This window comes from Cherax quadricarinatus, chromosome 85 (assembly GCF_038502225.1).
Source record: "Cherax quadricarinatus isolate ZL_2023a chromosome 85, ASM3850222v1, whole genome shotgun sequence".
Lineage (NCBI taxonomy): Eukaryota > Metazoa > Arthropoda > Malacostraca > Decapoda > Parastacidae > Cherax > Cherax quadricarinatus.
In genome coordinates this window covers 14889544-14905890 of record NC_091376.1, presented here as the reverse complement: position 1 = coordinate 14905890, position 16347 = coordinate 14889544, and the positions used below count along the sequence as shown (strand labels likewise).

At 42.7% G+C, this 16347-nt stretch overlaps 1 protein-coding gene across 1 annotated transcript in view; it reads right to left on the bottom strand.

Moving 5' to 3' along the window:
* The window catches only part of LOC128703135 (uro-adherence factor A), a 248816-nt gene that overhangs the window by 12061 nt on the left and 220408 nt on the right, over window positions 1-16347 (bottom strand). Inside the window, exon 4 of the mRNA XM_053797688.2 lies at window positions 7445-8211. Coding sequence (XP_053653663.2) covers window positions 7445-8211 — 767 coding nt within the window. The remainder of the gene's footprint in view (window positions 1-7444; window positions 8212-16347) is intronic.

The window sequence follows — 16347 nt, the reverse complement described above, 5'->3', positions numbered from 1 at the left end:
GTTATCTTGTATACCAGTGTTGTGATCAGAGATGTTATCTTGTATACCAGTGTTGTGATCAGAGATGTTATCTTGTATACCAGTGTTGTGACCAGAGATGTTATCTTGTATACCAGTGTTGTGACCAGAGATGTTATCTTGTATACCAGTGTTGTGATCAGAGATGTTATCTTGTATACCAGTGTTGTGATCAGAGATGTTATCTTGTATACCAGTGTTGTGATCAGAGATGTTATCTTGTATACCAGTGTTGTGATCAGAGATGTTATCTTGTATACCAGTGTTGTGATCAGAGATGTTATCTTGTATACCAGTGTTGTGATCAGAGATGTTATCTTGTATACCAGTGTTGTGATCAGAGATGTTATCTTGTATACCAGTGTTGTGATCAGAGATGTTATCTTGTATACCAGTGTTGTGATCAGAGATGTTATCTTGTATACCAGTGTTGTGATCAGAGATGTTATCTTGTATACCAGTGTTGTGATCAGAGATGTTATCTTGTATACCAGTGTTGTGATCAGAGATGTTATCTTGTATACCAGTGTTGTGATCAGAGATGTTATCTTGTATACCAGTGTTGTAACGTGTGAGTTACTCTCACCTTCCTGTCAGCTTGACACAGTCTGGCCATTCCCCTCTCACCTCTCATTATCAAGGTGTTTTTGTCCACAGAACTGCCGCTCACTGTTTTACACACTGCTCTCTAAACTGTAGAGACTGGAAATCCCAGACGATCAATAGTTTCTGAGACACCAGACTGTCTCGTCTGGCACCAACAATCACTCCACCGTCACTTAGTCAACATTTTATTCCCCATTCTGATGTTTGGTGTGAACAAGTGAACTTCTTAACCATGTCAACATACTTTTAGACACTGATGTGCTGCCACATGATTGGCTGACTAGACATTTGCATTAACGAGCAGGTATACCTAATAAAGAAGTCAATGTGTGTGTGTGTGTGTGTGTGTGTGTGTGTGTATGTCGTGCCGAATAGGTAAAACTTGCGATTTTGGCTTAAATAGCAAATTGCACATGTTGTAATAAGGTCAGGTAAGTTTTCTAAGGTTCTTTTGGTACAAAATTAATAATTTTTATATTACATAAATGAAAAAAAATATATATATTTAAATGTATAATAGATAATTTTAGAAACGACTTAATTTTAAATGAGTTCTTGTTAATTGACTAATTTTACCTATTCGGCACGACACACACACACACACACACACACACACACACACACACACACACCCACACACACACACACACATATATATTATATATATATATATATATATATATATATATATATATATATATATATATATATATATATATATATATATATATAATGTCATGCCGAATAGGCAGAACTTGCGATCTTGACTTAAATAGCAACGCTCATCTTGCAATATAGGACAAGCTAAAATTTGTGTATGCAATAATTTCGCAAAAATCATTCTAAACCTAACGAAAAAAATATATTTCACTGTTTAGTATTAAATTACTGTAAACAAATCTAAAATATATTTAGTTGGGTTAGGCTAAAATAAATTGTTCTTGTTATAATAAGGTTAGGTAAGTTTTCTAAGTTCCTTTTGGTGCAAAATTATAAATTTTTAAATTAACATTAATGAAAAAAATATATCTTTAAACGTATAAGAGAAAATTTTAAAAAGGACTTAATTTTAAATGAGTTCTTGCTAATTGACCAGTTTTACATATTCGGCACGACATATATATATATATATATATATATATATATATATATATATATATATATATATATATATATATATATATATATATATATCTTTCAACACTTTCACCATCACTCATACATAATCACTGTCTTTGCAGAGGCGCTCAGATCAGAGGTCCCTCCAAACTGCCAATATCTCTAAATCCCTCCTTTAAAGTGTAGGCATCGTACTTCCCATTTCCAGGACTCAAGTCCAGCTAACCGGTTTCCCTGAATCCCTTCACAGAATATTACCTTGCTCACACTCCAACAGCTCGTCACGTCCCAAAAACCATTCGTCTCCATTCACTCCTATCTAACACGCTCATGTATAAATAACAAAAAGGCACAATACCGTGACTGGAACGATACACAAATAACCCGCACGACGTTTCGGTCCGACTCTGACCATTGACAAAGTCACACTAACAGAGGTGGAGCAGGACGGCTATATATAGGCAGGAAGAGGTGGAGGTAGTAGTAGTAGTAGTAGTAGTAGTAGTAGTAGTAGTAGTACAAGAATTGTATATAATACCGACAAGATGAAATTAAGACACATGCACAACACCCGGGCATCCCCATCGTAGACGTTTCGCCATCCAGCCAGCCACTGGATGGCGAAACGTCCACAACAAAGACAACCAGACGCCGCACATGTGTCTTAATTTCATCAGTAGTTGTAGTAGTAGTAGTAGAAGAAGAAGAGGTAGTAGTAGTGGTAGTGGTAGAAGTGCGAAATAAGGATGATGAGCCAGTCAAAAACAAAGGAAGGGGAGCACTGCAAGAGAGCTAGATGTCCACAGAGGGAGAGCAAGCGCACACAGGTGCGTGAAAGGGGAAGTGGTGAAATATAATAAATGAAGAAGGAACAGAAACACGAGACAGGAGAGAGAAAGACAACCCAGAGGAGAAAAGGAAAGAGGAAAGGGGAAGAGGAAGAAGAAAAAGAAAGAAAAAATGAGGATTCAGGTTAAGTCACGGGTGTTCTGAAGTTTGGAGCATTTTACAATGTAGTGGGAGAGGAAGACATCTACAGAGACGAAGCCAGGGCTAAGGTTCATACAAGGAAAGTTGTGTATTAGAGAGGATTCAACTAGACGGCGACTGTTCGAGTTGGAAGTAGGGAAGACAGTTTTAGCAGAAGACCAGTCAATAGGATGGCTATGATCTCTGACGTGACAGAAAAGAGCATTGTTAATGTCGGCAAGCCTAACACTATTTTTGTGCTCCCTAAGTCTGTCAGAAAGAGATCGACCAGTTTCTCCGAAGTATTGAAGAGGACAGGAGGAGCAAGAAATAGAGTAGACACCAGAAACATCTGTAGAGGGAGGAGAGGTATGAACGAGATTAGTGCGAAGAGTGTTAGTCTGGCGGAAGGTAAGCTTGATGTCTAAGGGACGGAGAGAACTGTTGAGATTAGAAAGACCGGAAATGTAGGGAAGGCAGAGGATAGAAGAGTTCCCATGAGTAGAGAGTTTGGGAGAGAAGAAACTGCGTTTAGCACGTGAGAGGGCAGAGTCTATGAAATGGGAAGGGTAGCCAAGACGGGAGAACGAATTATGAAGAGTGGAAATTTCTGCTGGAAGGAACTGAGGATCACAGATGCGGAGGGCATGGAGAAAGAGGGAGATAAGAACACTTTTCTTGACAGGGGAAGCATGATAGGAAAAGTAGTGAATGTACATGCCACTGTGCAAAGGTTTACGGTAAACGGAAAAGGAAAAACCTGTATCTGAGCGGTGGACATGGACATCAAGGAAAGGAAGTAAGGAATTAGATTCCCATTCAGCGTTAAACTTAATGGAAGGGGCAAGATTATTAAGAGCTTCAAGAAAAGGTTGGAAGAGGCTGGAGTCATGAGGCCACAGAGCAAAGATGTCATCCACATAGCGGAGCCAGAGTGAAGGTTGCACATCGAGGGTAGGAAGAAGAACAGTCTCGAAGTATTCCATGTAAAGATTAGCAAGGACAGGAGAGAGAGGAGAGCCCATAGCGACACCGAAGGTTTGAGAATAATATTTCCCTTGAAAGGAAAAGGAGTTAGAGCCCACACAGAGGCGGATCAGATCAAGAAAGACATCAGTGGGGATAGGGAGATGAAGAAACCCTTCATGGGCCTTCTCTCTAAGGAAATCAAGGACATCATCAAGAGGGACATTGGTAAAGAGGGACTCAACGTCAAGACTAAGCATCTTACAGATTGGGAAAGAGCGAACCCGTTCAATGAAGTCTTGAGAGTGACGGAGATGGGCAGGAGAAAAAGTACCAAGAAAGGGAGTGAGGGTTTTGGCTAGCCAAGAAGCAAGAGAATAAGAGACAGAACCTCTAGAGGATATGATAGGACGAAGAGGAATATCAGGTTTATGAGTTTTGGGAAGGCCATAGAAATAGGGAAGAGAGGGACAGATGACACGAAACCGTTGAACAAGGTCAAAGTCAGGAGGACAGAGGTCAGAGAGAGTCCTTCCTTTCCTTGATGTCCATGTCCACCGCTCAGATACAGGTTTTTCCTTTTCCGTTTACTGTAAACCTATGCACAGTGGCATATACATTCACTACTTTTCCTATCATGCTTCCCCTGTCAAGAAAAGTGTTCTTATCTCCCTCTTTCTCCGTGCTCTCCGCATCTGTGATCCTCAGTTCCTTCCAGCAGAAATTTCTGGTTGTAGATGCCTTCCTCTCCCACTACATTCTAAAATGCTCCAAACTTCAGAACACCCGTGACTTAACCTGAATCCTCATTTTTTCTTTCTTTTTCTTCTTCCTCTTCCCCTTTCATCTCTCCTTTTCTCCTCTGGGTTGTCTTTCTCTCTCCTGTCTCGTGTTTCTGTTCCTTCTTCATTTATTATATTTCACCACTTCCCCTTTCACGCACCTCGGTGCGCTTGCTCTCCCTCTGTGGACATCTAGCTCTCTTGCAGTGCTCCCCTTCCTTTGTTTTTGACTGGCTCATCATCCTTATTTCGCACTTCTACCACTACCACTACTACTACCTCTTCTTCTTCTACTACTACTACAACTACTGATGAAATTAAGACACATGTGCGGCGTCTGGTTGTCTTTGTTGTGGACGTTTCGCCATCCAGTGGCTGGCTGGATGGCAAAACGTCTACGGTGGGGATGCCCGGGTGTTGTGCATGTGTCTTAATTTCATCTTGTCGGTATTATATACCATTCTTGTACTACTACTACTACTACTACTACTACCTCCACTTCTTCCTGCCTATATATAGCCGTCCTGCTCCACCTCTGTTAGTGTGACTTTGTCAATGGTCCAAGTCGGACCGAAACGTCGTCGTAAGCTTCTCTCTTTTATGTGCGGGTTATTTGTGTAACGCTCATGTATGCTTACTGGAAGTCCAAACTCCTCGCCCACAAAACCTCCTTTACCCCCTCCCTCCAACCTTTTCGAGGCTGACCCCCTACCCCACCTTCCTTCCCCTACAGATTTATAAGCTCTTCAAGTCCTTTTACTTTGCTCTGTTCTCTCTAAATGACCAAACCACCTCAACAAACCCTCTTCAGCCCTCTGACTAATACTTTTATTAACTCCACACCTTCTCCTAATTTCCACACTCCGAATTTTCTGCATATTTACACCACACATTGCCCTTAGACAGGACATCTCCACTGCCTCCAACCGTCTCCTCGCTGCTGCATTTAGAGTCCAAGCTTCACACCCATATAAGAGTGTTGCTATCATTATATTCTGGTACATTCCCTTCTCTGCCTCCATAGATAGCGTTTTTTGCCTCCACATATACCTCAACGCACCACTCACCTTTTTCCCTCATCAATTCTATTCTTAGAATCATCCTTCATAAACTCAGCTGACACGTTAACTCCCAAATATCTGAAAACATTCACTTCTTTCATACTCCCTCTCTCCAATGTGATATCCATTTTTTCTTTATCTAGATTATCTGACACTCTCATCACTTTCAACTTTCTACCTTTACACACCCAAACTCGTCCACTAACCTTTGCAACTTTTCTTTAGAATCTCCCATAAGCACAGTATCATCAGCAAAAAGTTATTGTGCCAACTCCCATTTTAATTCCCCATAATTTAATCCCACTCCTCTCCCGAACACCCTAGCATTTACTTCTTTTACAACCCCATCTATAAATATATTAAACAGCCATGGTGACATTACACATCCCTGTCTAAGACCTACTTTTACCGGGAAATAGTCTCCCTCTCTTCTACACACCCTAATCTGAGCCTCACTATCCTCATAGTAACTTACCACCTATTTCAAACACTTGCAACATCTGCCACATTGTTCCCATATCCACTCTATCATATGCCTTTTCTAAATCCATAAATGCAATAAAAACTTCCCTACCTTTATCTAAATACTGTTCACATATATGCTTCAATGTAAACACTTGATCTACACATCCCCTACCCACTCTAAAACCTCCTTGTTCGTCCGCAATCCTACATTCTGTCTTACCTCTAATTCTTTCAATTATAACCCTACCATACACTTTTCCTGGTATACTCAGTAAACTTATTCCTCTACAATTTTTAAAATCTCTTTTGTCCCCCTTCCCTTTATATAAAGGGACTATACATGCTCTCCGCCAATTCCTAGGTACCTTCCCCTCTTTCATACATTTATTAAACAAAAATACCAACCACTCAACCACTATATCCCCCCCCGCCCCCTGCTTTTAACATTTCTGTCATGATCCCGTCAGTTCCAGCTGCTTTACCCCCTTTCATTCTACATAATGCCTCGCGTACCTCCCCTACACTCACATCCTGTTCTTCTTCACTCCTAAAAGATGATATACCTCCCTGGCCAGTGCATGAAATTACCGCTTCGCTTTCTTCGTCGACATTTAAAAGTTCCTCAAAATATTCCCACCATCTACCCAATACCTCCCTCTCCCCATCTACTAACTCCCCTTACTCTGTTTTTAACTGACAAATTCATTTGTTCCCTAGGCTTTCTTAACCTGTTTATCTCCAAAAAAAATTTCTTATCGTCAGCAAAATTTGTTGACAGTGCCTCATCCACTCTATCATTTGCCCTCCTTTAGCATTCTCTCACCTTTATTTTACTCTCCATATACTCCACCCTTCTTATATTCTTTGTAAAAACCTCTCATAAGCGACCTTTTTCTCTTTTATCTCACCCTTTACCTCCACATTCTAATACTGCATTTTTAAAACTATCCCATACCTCTTCAACCCCGCCCCCCACTACCCATACTTAAGCAAAAAACATGGCGCTTAATGCAGAAAGTGGATGTTGAGGATGAAGAAAATAAAAGACTGTATGTCAAACTGAAACAAATTTATATGAAAGAAGGTTGCAGACACAATATTTGGAAATGGATGGAAGAAATGAATTACAGATGAGTGTATAAAAGGAAGGAAAGTTTGACAGGAGGTGTGAAGGTGGTTTCAGACGTATGAGCTCAAGGATCCATAAGGAATGTGTGATGGTGTTAGGCTGGAGTTACATCATCTTGAAGCATAAACAAGATGTTACTGAAGTGGTTCAGGGAAATTATTAGCTGAACTGTTATTATTATTATTAGGAGAAAGTTCTAAACCAGCAGGGGTCATAAAATACTCGATTCAAGGAAGGAAGGACAGAAAAGGTCACTTTTTTGGACGAGGCCAATCCTTTCTTTTATCTAAAATATTACTGTATTACATACAAAAATATTTGGTTCTTACCAGGCCAGGAGGCAGCGGTGCTTGTCTCTTTTTTCTCCCCGTTTTGATTCTTGCTGAAGGAGGTAGCGACGATGTCATTGCATTTCGTTGAATGGGAGATAAACTTGCCGCTGAAAATGACTTGCGTGACTTTGCTTCTCGAGTCAATCCTTCAGTGATGTCAGTGTCTTCATCAAAGGGATTGGTAGAGATGCATTCACTTGTTGCGTTCAGTGACTGGTAGTTAACTGAGGTCATAGAGTCATTTAGATGCCTTGGTGAAAGACATGAGCAACTTGAAGATATGGAACTTACTGCCGGAGATGACGATCTTATGGGTTGAAACTTTGGTTCTTCTAACTTGTCACTTGTCTCGTGAAAATCATCACTTATTTCGTCTTCCTCGTCAAAAGGATTTTTTCCTACACTTGCTGCTGCCACGGACGTGGTACGGACAGAACCTGAAAACGGCTGAGCTTGATCCTTTGACTTTCGTTCATCAAATTCACCCTCATCTTCGTCACTATCAAAGGGATTCAGTGATTTTCGAGGCTTTGGTACAGGAATGTGTTTTGATGATGATAGTTGCTCTTCACTTTCCTCGTCACTGTCAAATGGATTTAATGAGACAATTTTTCTGGGCTTGGGAACTGGAGGTGCCGGAGGCTTCTCAGCGTGTTGCTCTCTTCTCTGAACTTGAGGTGGAGGTTCTGGAGGTTCCAGAGTTACATCAGGTACATCTTCACCCACTTCCTTCCCACACACACTAACACTCAGCTTCGATTGCTCTGCGAATACAAAATTAGTTATGGAAACAAAATACAGTAAGTATAATTTACAGTGTAAAAATACATGAAAAAGTTTGGTACAGCACACACTGTATATTCATGATCATAATGTACATAAATGATTTAGAGAAACGAAAATTTTATAAATTTCGCCACACAGTGGCTTCATCAGTCCTATACAAAGAAGAATTGTGAGTGAAAATCAGAAGGTCGCTGAGGCAATCAGTCTCTCAGGCTAGAGTCGATGTGAAGATTAATGGACTGATTACATCGACTCCAGGCTGAGGGACTGATTACCTCAAACACCTTATGATCTTCACCATTTTTCTTTGTATATAGGACTGATGAAGCCACTGTGTGGCGAAACGTTTCCACAATAAAGATACCCAAGTGTTGCACATGTGTCTAATTACTAATCATAATGACATAACTGTGTTCAGATATTTAATATCTAGATGTTGAGTCATATATATATACCAGATATTTGAAAGTTAATGTTTATTTTATCAACTACTTATAACATCATAGATCGTTAAGCTTAAACACAGTTTTCATATCTGTATTAAATAAGGCATGTGTGATATATATGGACGGGAGGGAGAGTCCACCATGAGAAGCAGTGGTGACAGCAGTGACCAGATCTAACAACCAAGTTCTTGGTGAATTGTATCAGACTTTAAAGTGATGGCCAGCAGTAACATCCTGGTTGATCAGGCTCTGATCCACCATGAGGCCTGGTCACAGACCGGGCCGCAGGGGCGCTGACCCCCGGAACTCTCTCTAGGTAAACTCCAAATGGTGATAGAGGTTATGAGGATCTTAATTACTAGTTGTCAAAGGGACTTGCTAACAGACACTTGGCCTGTTTTCAATGGTAACTGAGAGTTGTGATAGCGTGAGAGTGCTCGTCTATATGTGGTTGCGAGAGCTGATTCACAGCTCCTGGCCCAGTATGTGTTAGTTACCACTTTGTCTTAGGCACATGTCGATTAGACACTAGGCCTGTTGTACATGCGTGTGCGTGCGTGAGTGTGTGTGTGTGTGTGAGTGTGTGTGTGAGTGTGTGTGTGTGTGTATGTACTCATCTAATTGTGGTTGCAGGGGTCGATATTCAGCTCCTGGCCCCGCCTCTTCATTGATCGCTACTAGGTCCTCTCTCTCCCTGCTCTATGAGCTTTATCATGCCTTGTCTTAAAGCTATGTATGGTTCCTGCCTCCACTACATCACTTGCTAGACTATTCCACTTCTTGACTACTCTATGACTGAAGAAATACTTCCTAACATCCCTGTGACTCATATCAGTCTTCAACTTCTAACTGTGACCTCTTGTTGCTATGTCCCATCTCCGGAACATCCTGTCTCTGTCCACCTTGTCGATTCCTCTCATTATTTTATTTTATATGTCGTTATCATGTCCCTCCTGTCTCTCCTGTCCTCCAGTCTTGTCAGGTCTATTGCCCTCAGCCTCTTCTCATAGGTCGTAGGACATGCCCCTTAGCTCCGGGACTAGTCTCGTTGCAAACGTTTGCACTTTCTCTAGTTTCCTGACTTCCTTGGCCAGGTGTGGGTTCCAAAGTGGAGCTGCATACTCCAATATGGACCTGACATACACGGTGCACAGGGACCGGAACGACTCCTTACTGAGATGCCAAAATGCTATTCTTAGTTTGCTAGTCGCCTATATGCTGCAACAGCTATATGGTTGATGTGCTCAGTATTATACACACTCCAAGATCCTTTTCTTGAGTTAGGTTTGTAGTCTTTGGTCCTCTAGATTGTACTCTGGCTGCGGTCTTCTTTGCACTTCCCCGATCTTCATGACTCTACATTTGGTGGGGTCGAACTCCAGAAGCCAGTTCCTGGACCAGGCCTGCAGCCTGTCTCTATCCCTCTGTAGTACTGCCTTGTCCTCCTCCGACTGAATTCTCCTCATTAATTTCACATCATCTGTCAACAGAGACACTTCTCAGTCCATTCCTTCCGTCATGTTCACAAATACCAGAAACAGCACTGGTCCTAGGACTGACCCCTGTGGGACCCCGCTCGCCACACGAGTCCACTCTGACACCTCGCCACATACCATGACTCGCTGTTGCTTTCCCGTCAGATATTCTCTGATCCATTGCAGTGCCTACCTTGTTATCCCTGCCTGGTCCTCCACTATGCAATAATCTCTTGTGTGGAACTGTGTCAAAAGCCTTCGTACAGTCCAAGAAAATGCAATCTACTCAACCCTCTCTCTTTTGTCTTACTGTTATCACCTTGTCATGGAAATAGTAGGTTCATAACACAAGATTTCCCGTCTCTGAATCCGTGCTGGTTGTCGTTTATAACCCCATTCCTTTCTAGAGTCTAGGTAGTCCACCACTCCTGATAATCTTCTCCATAACCTTGCATACTATACCTGTCAGTGACACTGGTCTGTAGTTTAATACTTCTTGTCTGTCTCCTTTTTTAAAAATTTCGACTACATTTGTTGTCCTCCATACCTCAGGTAGTCGTCCTGTTTCAATAGATATGTTGAAGACTATACTTATTAGTACACAGAGCACCTGTTTCTTTTCTCAGGACCCACAGAGAGATGTTATCCGGCCCCATCGCCTTTGAGATATCTAGTTTACTTAACAACCTTTTCAACTCCTCCTAGGTTGTATGTATCGTGTCAAGCACTTGTTGGTGTATCCCACCTCTCCGTCTTTCTGGAGTCCTTTCTGTCTCCACTATGAATACTTCTTTGAATCTCATGTTGAGCTCCTCACATACTTCAAGGTCGTTTCTTGTAAACTCCCCTCCTCAGCCTGATTATCTAGTCTTTGACTGTTGTTTTCTTCCTGATGTGACTGTACAACAGCTTCAGGTCAGACTTGGCTTTCGCTGCTGTCATTTTCGTATTGTCGCTGGGCCTCCCTCCTTACCTGTGTATATTCAGTTCTTGCTCTTTGACTATTCTTCTTGTTCACCTGGGTTCTTTGCCTTTTATACTTCCATTCTCTAGCACACTTGGTTTTAGCCTCTCTACACCTTTGGGTGAACCAAGGGCCCGTTCTGACTTTCTCATTATGTCTGTTGCCCTGGGGTGCAAACCTCTCATCTACTTCCTTGCATATTATCACATATTCCATCATTTTATTTGTTGTTTTCCCTGCCAGTTTTCTGTCCCACTGGACCTCGTGCAGGAAATTTCTCATGCCTATGTAGTCCCTTCTCTTGTAGTTTGGCTTCATTCTTCCTGCCCGTCCTGCCTCCCTCTCTACTTGTAACTCTACTGTTTTCGAAGCTTAGAACCACGTGATTACTACCTCCGAGGGGCCTTTCATATGTGATATCCTTAATATTTGCACTTCTCATGGTGAATACAAGGTCCAGTATTGCTGGATCATCCTATCCTCTCTCCCTACCTCCAACATCTTAGCCCTCCACGTTTCTGGGTCCCCATATGGCTCCAGGTTTTCCCAATCGATATCTTTGTGACTGAAGTCACCCACAACTAATAGCTTTGCTCTACCCACATGGGCCTTTCTGGCCAGTTCAGCCAGTGTGTCGACCATCACTCTGTTACTTTGCCTCCTGCTATTCTGTAGTGGGTTATACATCACTGCAATCACTACCTTGGGACCTCCAGTCTGAAATGTTCCTATTGTTTAGTCTCTTGCTTCTCTGTCCCCTCTCTCCAATTCCTCAAAATCCCATTGGTTTTTGATGATCAGTGACGTTCCTCCACCCCCCTATTCCCTCTGCCTTCCCTCAGATTCTGATATCCAGTTGGAAAGATAGCATTTATTATCATTCTTGAGAGGAGTTTGGTTTCTGTGAAGGCTATTATGTCTGGTGATGCCTCTGTGGTTCTTTCGTGCCACTCCTCCCACTTATTCGTTGTACCATCAGCGTTGGTGTACCATACCTTCAGTTTTCTCTCCAGCACTGTATTCTGGGGGTGGGAATCCTGGCAGGGTGCTATGGGATTCTAATGTGTATTGTGGGGTGGGGGGGTGTGTTTGGCTGTAGGGTTCTACGGGTGGTTCTGTTGGTGTTTGCGTACTCTGCTCCACTCGACTCTGGTTGTTCTCTACTAACTCTAGCCATGTTTCTCTTGCCCCTTTCGTCTCTGTGTCCTCTTTCTCAGCTGTTGTCGTTCTTTCATTCTGTTTCGGTCTAGGAACACTCTGGTATGCTGTTGATTCCATGAACTGTGGTTTCTCCTGCAGGATCCTGTCTCTCACCATTTCTGTCTTTGAGTATCCCCCTATTCTCTGAAAATTTATTAGCTCAGACATGTCCTCCTCTCATGTTTGTTTGATGATATTTTCAATCTCTTGTTGTTCTTTCCGCCATCTTTCATCATGTCTTCCCTACGCTCTCCTGAAGCCCGTAGATGAAAATGAACCTTTCCCTCTCCTCCTTCCCATTGTGTGTGTGTGTGTGCGTGAGAGAGAGAGAGAGAGAGAGAGAGAGAGAGAGAGAGAGAGAGAGAGAGAGAGAGAGAGAGAGAGAGAGAGAGAGAGACAGAGACAGACAGACAGACAGAGAAAATGGTTAAATTATCAGGGTACTTCAGAAGGGTTAAATAACATTGCTGGGTGTCAAGAATATGATGTTAAGGATATCAAAAATATGAGTTACCAATGTGGTAAATTAAAATTTTAAGTTAATATTAAGCAAGGCGATGGCGCTGAATTCTTCACCAGGCTGAGGGACTGACCACCTCAAATACTCTTTTTCCAAGGTTGACGGACTGATTACATCATCTTTATTTCATTTCTACTGCTCTCTTTGTATCTGACTGAAGAAGTCTACTGTGTAGTTGAAATGTTTCAACAATAGAGATACCCAACTGTTGCACATGTATCTTAATCTTCAACTTGTCAGGATTTTATATCATTCTCAATATCACAATCACGGTACACTGCACTAACACACAGGTGAGTAAGACACATGTGCAGCATTTAGGTAGAAGAATGAGACACTTTATTGAGGAAATGTTTCGCAAGCCAGTGGCTTCTTCAGTCCAATATACTGAAGAAAGGTAGTAGATAAGGAGTTTGAGGTAATCAATCACTCAGCCTGGAGTCGATTTGTTCAATCCATCAACCTTCTCAAACTCCTTATATTCCACCGTTCTTCTCTGTATTGGACAGAATAAGCCACTGGCTGGCGAAACATTTCCTCCATAAAGATTTCCAAATGTTGGACAAGTGTCACATTCTTTAACTTGTCGGTTTTTTAAACCATATTAGGTATGTTCAGTTTCGAAACACTTCGCCTACACAGTAGGCTTCTTCAGTCAACTAGAGAATACTGTGTGGGCGAAACGTTATGGAAAAAAGATACTTGTTAAACCTGTCTTAATCATGTACTCTCAGATCTAAGCTCAACATTAAACTTACAAAAATCAATTAGGCAATAAAGTGAATTTGCGTAAGTACTATCGCCAACTATCGTAGTGACAATTTAACACCTGCACCAAATATCTCAGAAAATGTATAAAACAATAGGTGTTCTTTGTTGAATATGTTAAAAAACACAACGAACACGACTGAACATTGCAACCACACTATGACACGTTCAAGAGGAACAACACGACTGAACATTACAACCACACTATGACACGTTCAAGAGGAACAACACGACTGAACATTACAACCACACTATGACACGTTCAAGAGGAACAACACGACTGAACATTACAACCACACTATGACACGTTCAAGAGGAACAACACGACTGAACATTACAACCACACTATGACACGTTCAAGAGGAACAACACGACTGAACATTACAACCACACTATGACACGTTCAAGAGGAACAACACGACTGAACATTACAACCACACTATGACACGTTCAAGAGGAACAACACGACTGAACATTACAACCACACTATGACACGTTCAAGAGGAACAACGACAAGTGATCCGGACCTGATTATAACGTGAAGCTCATGGTAAGACAGTCCTTTATTCTGATTCCAGGTAGCACCCCCATACCACCAGTACTGTCACCACTACTGTCACCACCACTACTGTCACCACTACTGTCACCAACACTACTGTCACCACCACTACTGTCACCACCACTACTCTCACCACCACTATTCTCACCACTACTGTCACCACCACTACTGTCACCACCATTACTGTCACCACCACTACTGTCACCACCATTACTGTCACCTCCACTACTCTCACCACTACTGTCACCACCATTACTGTCACCACCATTACTGTCACCTCCACTACTCTCACCACTACTGTCACCACCATTACTGTCACCACCATTACTGTCACCTCCACTACTCACCACTACTGTCACCACCACTACTGTCACCACCACTACTGTCACCACCATTACTGTCACCACCATTACTGTCACCTCCACTACTGTCACCACCACTACTGTCACCACCATTACTGTCACCTCCACTACTCTCACCACCACTACTGTCACCACTACTGTCACCACCACTACTGTCACCACTACTGTCACCACCACTACTGTCACCACTACTGTCCCCACCACTACTGTCACCACTACTGTCACCACCATTACTGTCACCCTACCACTATCACCATCACTATCATAACCACTACTCTCACAACCACTACTATCATCACCATTACTGTCACCACCACTATTATCGCCATCACTATCACAACCACTACTGTCACCACCACTACTATCACCACCACTACTGTCACAACCACTACTGTCACCATCACTATCACCACCACTGCTGCCACCACCACTGCTGCCACCACTACTATCACCATCACTACCACTATCACCACCACTACTGTCACCACCACTGTCACCACCATTACTGTCACCACCACTACTGTCACCACCACTACTCTCACCACCACTATTCTCACCACTACTGTCACCACCACTACTGTCACCACCACTACTGTCACCACCATTACTGTCACCACCATTACTGTCACCTCCACTACTCTCACCACTACTGTCACCACCACTACTCTCACCACTACTGTCACAACCACTACTGTCACCACCACTACTGTCACCACCATTACTGTCACCACCCCTACTGTCACCACCATTACTGTCACCACCATTACTGTCACCTCCACTACTCTCACCACTACTGTCACCACCACTACTGTCACCACCACTACTGTCACCATCATTACTGTCACCTCCACTATCACCACTACTCTCACCACCACTACTGTCACCACTACTGTCATCACCACTACTGTCACCACTACTGTCCCCACCACTACTGTCACCACTACTGTCACCACCATTACTGTCACCCTACCACTATCACCATCACTATCACAACCACTTCTGTCACAACCACTACTGTCACCACCACTACTACCACCACCACTACTATCACCATAACTATCACAACCACTACTGTCACAACCACTACTGTCACCATCACTATCACCACCACTGCTGCCACCACCACTACTATCACCATCACTACCACTATCACCACCACTACTGTCACCACCACTGCTATCACCACCACTACTGTCACCACCACTGCTATCACCACCACTAATGTCACTATCACTACCACTATCACCACCCCTACTGGCACCACCACTACTATCATCACCACTAATGTCACCATCACTACAATCAGCACTATCAGCACCACTACTATCACCACGACCATCAGCACCACTACTATCACCATCACTAACACCACCACTACTATCACCATCAGTATCACTACCACTACTATCACCACCACCACTACTCTCACCACGACCACTACTCTCACTACCACTAACCACTACTACTATCACCACTTCTACTCTCAACACCACCACTACTCTCACCACCATCACTACTATCACCACCACCACTACTCTCACTACCACTAACCACCACTACTATCACCACCACCATCACTACTATAACTACCACCATTACTCTCACTACCACTAACCACTACTACTATCACCACCACTACTCTCACCACCATCACTACTCTCACCACCACCACTAATATCACTACCACCACTACTATCAATACCATTACTATCACCATCACTACTCTCACCACCACCACTATCACCACCATTACAATCACCACCACTACTATCACCACCACCACTACCACTAACCACCACTACTTTGACCACCATTACTAT